The 6000-nt window shown below is 43.0% G+C and overlaps 1 protein-coding gene across 1 annotated transcript in view; it reads left to right on the top strand.

Moving 5' to 3' along the window:
- Positions 1-751: 751 nt before the first annotated feature.
- LRIG3 (leucine rich repeats and immunoglobulin like domains 3) overlaps positions 752-6000 on the top strand; it is a 48960-nt gene continuing 43711 nt past the window's right edge. The window contains exon 1 of the mRNA XM_047067055.1: positions 752-996. Coding sequence (XP_046923011.1) covers positions 752-996 — 245 coding nt within the window. The remainder of the gene's footprint in view (positions 997-6000) is intronic.

Genomic DNA, 6000 nt, shown 5'->3' with positions numbered 1-6000 from the left:
TCAGCCATTATTAATGTTAAAGGAACCGTATTTTTACTGAAACCATCGTTACATCTGTGGATAATTTCTAATTTTTTTTTTTTTAATTTGGAATTGAAAACTTTCCTGATAACAGGACTAACTTTACTCCTCTCAAGTTTGCCAAAATACCTCCAACTCCGAGAGCTGGCCTAATGATGTGTTCAGTTGTTTGCACACTCCCTTTTTCTCTTCAACTCCATTTGATATATGTTTCCCAGGACGTAGTGGAGACTGCTGGCCGGAGAGGCTGGAAACTCTAACTCCAAATTTCCTACAATCTCAGCTCCACTTTCTCCCGCGCTCCCGCCCGGGGCTGGAGCCCTGTTGTTGTCACGTGGACTCGGGGCGACAGGGCCTGGCCGGCCAATAGGCGCTCGACGGCTCCGCACGCCCCGCCTCCCGACTCCACCGCGCCGGGACTTCACGCACCGCGGCGGGGAGGAGGCAAAAAGTTTCTTTGCGGGCAAGAGGGGCTTCGGCACGCCGACGCTGCTGGGGCTGCAACGCCGTCGCAGCTGGCCGTCCTCTCCGGTTTTCCTCTCGCTGCTCCGGGGCATGAAAGGGATTCGCTGCGGGGCGTAAAATAAAGGAGTTTGCCGCGGAGCGCCGGACAGGGCGCGCACACGCGGCCCCGAGCGCGGGCGGCCTCTCTCAGCTGCAAGTTTGTGCCGAGCCCCGAGCGCGCGCCGGCTGCGGAGCGCCGGGCCGAGCTAGAGGCCGCAAGAGTGCGATGGGCGCGCCGAGGCTCTGCGCGCCGGCGGTGGCGCTGGGACTGCTGCTGTGCGCGGTGCTGGGGCGGCTGGGCCCGGCCGAGGGCAGCGGTCGCGGCGGCTCGGGGACACTCGGGCAGCCTTCTGGGGTCGCCGCCGAGCGCCTGTGTCCCGCTCCCTGCCGCTGCCTCGGGGACCTCCTGGACTGCAGTCGCCAGCGGCTGGCGCGCCTTCCCGAGTCGCTCCCGCCGTGGGTCGCTCGGCTGTAAGTATTTTCGAGGGCACTGGGGGGAGCCGCTCGAGATTCGCAAGGGGCCTGGGGCTCGGCGCTCAGTTGGCCCTTCTGGAGCAGTTGCTCTTGGCCCAGGCCTCGAGCGGCGCTCCGTGGGGATGGAAAAGGAGCCGTCGAGGCCTCAGTCTCTCTACCCCGGTGCCTGGCTGCAGGTGGGCGGGGGAAGGGAGCTGCTGACAACTCCAAAGGGTAGAGCCTGGGTCCTGAGCCTTGAGCCTGCCAAGGGGATTCCACTGCGCTCCCCTGCGAGGGCGGGACAGGAGAGGTGGCAACCTACGTGTTACCGGCGTTCGCAGTTCTCCCTGAGTGTGATCCTGTGGCTCAACTACAGTTTCTAACTGGTTCTGGCCCCCTTTACTGTTCCTAACCAGTAACTGAGTGAGCCTTTGAGAAGTCCCCCTCGCCAGAGTTCCGTCCAAGCTGTAGTAGACATCCTTTTGTTGTTCTTCCCCTGTGCTTAATTTCGCGTATAAGAAATTCCGTAAAGCCTCCACCAAATTGTAACGCATCCTGGTTCCGGTAAGAAGTCGGCGAGACTGATGAGTAGATACGGAAAGGAAGGAACTAGTTTTCAGAACGAAGGGCGTGATTTCTGTAGCTTCTCAGCAAACAGTTTAGGACAGAGGACTGGACGCTGTTATGCAAGTTGTTGGAAGCTAGCTGTGAAGTCTGAAAACTTGAAATCACTGCCAACTGCGTGGAAGAACAAGGAAGAAAATGTAGTTTAGTTGGAAAGGCTGATTCTTTCCAAATGTCCTCTCCTTAGGCTCTCCAGGCCCCAGTCTTTTGTTAAGATTGGCGGACTTGTGTAAAATGTAAATAATCAAAACTTGTGTTTCTCAAAAAAAAAAAAAAATTAAAAAGTTATCTTGTCTAAAAAAGTTGAAATACAGTCCATCCTTAATCCTTAGGTTTGGGCCTAGCAGAATTGCAACGCAAATTCTGCCTTCATTCTGGTAATAGTAGTAGAAAGTTTAGTCTGGTAGTTTAAGAAATTGTGTTTTTGGATCATTGCGCTAATCAAAATCTTTATTTGTGAATTGTGGGACTGTTGGCCCCAAAAGCACATTATTTGTGTTAATAAACCTTACTTTAACAGAAAAGTAGAATTAAAGGTTTAGATGATTTAATCTCTTATGATGTTTTAATAGTCTTTTTTTTTTTTTTTTTTTTTTTACAATTGAAAGGAGATAAGGGCTTTAACCCGAAGCAGGAAGACTTTCAATTAGTTGTGGCTAATTCTGTTCAATTGCTTCTTGTGGAGGTCATGCTGCCTTATTCATGAAATGTGAATGGCTCTATTGACAACATATGGAACTGAACATTTGAATGACTGGAGGTGAACATGTATAAATAATAGAGAGATGAGAAAAAGAAAATGAATAGTCCTTCCTGGGGTGTGTTTAGAAATGCTTGAATCATTAGCCAAACTTATATTAGTAGTTTCTCATTGCCAAGTAGTCTATTGGGTCATGCCAGTGTGCAATATATATTTTTGGTGTGAATTTGGGTGCCTTAAAAAAAAAATAACTGTACTGGTCTTGATTAGAAGTTGAGTTAAACCAAAAGGGGGTTGATATCTATTGAAACGTTGTCTTAAAAGTAGCTGACCTAATTAGGATATTGTTTTGCAGATAATTTGGTGGCACACTAAAAACAAATTACAGTTTATTTGGTTAGCACAATCTTTAATTACATTTCCGCCAGCAGTAAATTGTCTCAGTACAAGTACACATTCCTTAAATATATGTGAAAATAAGTTCCACTTGTATAAATAAGCACCAGGTCTGTTGTCAGAAGCCCCACTGTGATCACTCATTGGACAGTTCTGTCATCCTTGTACTTGTGTGACTTTTAACCAACTTTGTAGTTGTCACCAAGCCATGCGGTCTAAATTCTTTATTATAAATGTTTCTTTTGTTCCTAAAGCTCTAGAGGTCTCCTAGCTCCACCTTTGAAAGGAGCAGAAAAACACGTGGAATTGGGCTTTACTTCTCTGTTACTTGGTGTTTGGAACAGGAGGCATAAGATCACCGTTTCTTAAATTTTACACAATTATAAAAGCGTTTAAGTAGACTGTTTCAGAGTTGAGAACTAAACAGAAGAGTACGTATCATTCTTTCCCGTATCTTAACTCTTTCTCGGGTAATTAAGATAGTAAACATTTGCCTTAGGACTAATTGATGAGAGCACATTCAGGACAACTTTGTGTTTTGTGTCTTTTGTTGAATTTGCGAGTTAAAAATCTAATGTACGTGCGTATGTACTTTGTTCACTTTATTCAGTTGTAATGTATTGCCTTAAGAATCTCGTGTGTGAAAAATTGAATAGTTTGAGCTGTAAAATAATAATACCGTAGTTCTCTTTTCCAAAAGTAACTTGTAGTACTTTACTGAAAGTGGCTTTTAAAACAGTAACTACTGGAAGTCTTTGCTTACAAACTGCCTTTAAAGGCAGACTTGAGTTTACATCTTTTGAGTTTGCACTTACAGAGTTCTGAACCCAAAGAGGAGTGCTTGTTGGAATATGTTACTTTAGCCAAAAGAGAGAGAAGTTGCTCAATTGCCAGTGAGAGCTAAACGTATTAAAATCTCAATGGAGTTTGAGAATTATCTTATCACACAGAGATGTTTGAGTTAGCTGGGCTGAGGCGAAAGTCCGAAAGGTACTTTCTGCTGGTGTGGCTTTAGTGTTCTCCTGTTAGAAATCGTCTGCTTGGTACCAGAATTGGGGCTGGAGTGGGGGCAATGGGCCTTATGGTTTTCACAGCTGTTTTTCTGTATTTTCCAGACTAAAACTTGAACATAGCAGGCTGATTTATGAGTCACTTTGGATCAGTGTCTTAAAACAGCTACAGCCTGGCTTTTTGTTTTTCAGCTTTCCAGATTTCTGCTGAATTTGCAGCTCTGCAGGCCCCAGTGGGATTGATTAAGAAGCTGAGCTGGATTTGCATTTTAAAATTTGACTTGGAAGTCAGATTTCCAAATGCTAAAAGGAACAAAATGATGGCCGGAACCAAATGTTGTAAATGAATTATTTTCATGTGTATTTTTTTGCTTGCTAACGTGCAGGAAGACTTTTCTCTACCATGTAGCGTTTAATTTTCAAGCATTTGGCCGGCTGAGTTCTAGGTAAATAGTTCACACCTCCTTGCCTCACCACTTTTCACATTTATTAACCTCACTCTACAGAGTTTTTTAGTAAGGTTTCCTGGGGAAGGTGTTCATTAATGGAACCCTAAAAATGAAGAATCTGCTTTTCTCCCTGAATGTTCTTGCGGGTTTAAGAAAATATCGACATTGTATGACTTGTGTTTGTTTTTAATGTGGTTTAGCCATAAAAACAATATAGGGAAGACTGAGGAAAATGTGACATCCTTTAACTGGAAAGTAATCATTTCTGAAACATAAACTGTATTAAATCTAAATTTAGATGCATTCAAAGATTCATGGCTTTAAGTATTTAGTAGTAAAAGTCACTTAAGAGGTGATTTTTTTTTTCCTCCCACATATAATGTGGTTTTAATAGTACACAAAATTCAGGAATGGAAGTGTGTTGCAATAACTGAAATATTTAAGGTTGCCAGTTCCCGCTTCTGGATCAGAAATGAGTGGTCCCCAGCATGTGCATAGTTCTTGGAAGGCAGTTTCTCATTTTAAAGGTCTTTTGTTGGAGATCTCATCCCATTACTGGTTGAAAAAAAGCTCAACACTCGCTCTCTTTTCTCACAGGATTGCCCTATGAAATAATGTTTAAAACGAAGCGAAGAGTGTGGTTTTAGTTTTTTCTAATTAAAAAGAAAACCACCTGTATTAAATGGCAATGCCAGATTGGCTCCCCTTTTCCTTTTAAAAATTGAAACAATCAGGGACGCAGTTTTATGCTGGTTCAATGTTCTTTAGTTAAGTGGATCCAAATGAGACTCTCTGTTGATTCAGGCTACCTCCCAGGTGAAGGACTCTTTTCGCTGGTTGTTTTTGAAACCCTGTGGGAAATCCGTGACTGTCTGTGGTGCTAAAAGCACACAGGTTTTGTTTGAATCCTAACGTGAGTTGTTGGGCCCACGGGTTCCTTGATGAACTCCAGACGGACGTGAGCTGGGCCGTGAGGGAAAGTGTCTGGCTCCAGCGTGGTGAGCATGCACAGCAGTGGTTGTAATTGCAGGATTTTTATAGTTTAAAGACTGTGCCAGATTTTTTTTCATGTTATAACTCTACCAGAACAAATCTACTCATGTCTGTTACTGTCTGGTAGGTCTTTAAGCAAACATGTTTCAAATAAAACCTTTGCAGATTTTTTTTTTCTATTTAGGTGAAATAGAGAAATCCAGGTTTATTCTCAAAATAAAAATTCAAAGACTTGAAAGGATTGCTGGTTTCTAATTGTTAGCTTAATAGATGTGCACCAAGTTACACTGTGTTTCTCTGGATGTGATTCTTCGGCCCTTTATTTTTGGTTCATGCTTTTCTCCAGTCAAGTTTGGTTACCTAAAACTTGGGTTAGTTACAAGTCTTCATTTTTAAACACTGAAAGAATTAATTTGGTAAGGGTTGGTAAGCTTCCTTCACTGGGAGAGCTTTAAGCCATACTGCTTGTAAGCCTGATTTTCGATGGCTGTTCCAACCATTTCGTTTTCATTATACCACGTGGAAGGCGCACATTCAGTTTATTAACACATAAAGGGAATGCCATCAAATATTTACTGGGTTTCTTTAAAATTCTTGAATCTTAAATGCTCAGATGATGGCCTGGCCTAGAATATTGTATAAGTAGAAGTTTTGTTTTGATTTCTTAAAAATAATGCTGTCTTATGGAAATTGTTACTCAGGTTAAGTCTTTGAGTAAGAAGCAGATGTATTTAATGATTGAAAAAAAATCTGATCATAGGTTTCTATACAGCCTACTTTGTAGGTGGTTTATGTGGTTTAAATTATACATTACATTATCAGATACTGAGATTTGGGAAATTCAGGAAAG

This window comes from Lynx rufus, unplaced genomic scaffold (genome assembly GCF_022079265.1).
Source record: "Lynx rufus isolate CCGP_SWC_20201006 ecotype Redwood Valley unplaced genomic scaffold, mLynRuf1.p SCAF_7, whole genome shotgun sequence".
NCBI lineage: Eukaryota > Metazoa > Chordata > Mammalia > Carnivora > Felidae > Lynx > Lynx rufus.
This window is presented reverse-complemented; position numbering and strand designations above follow the sequence as displayed.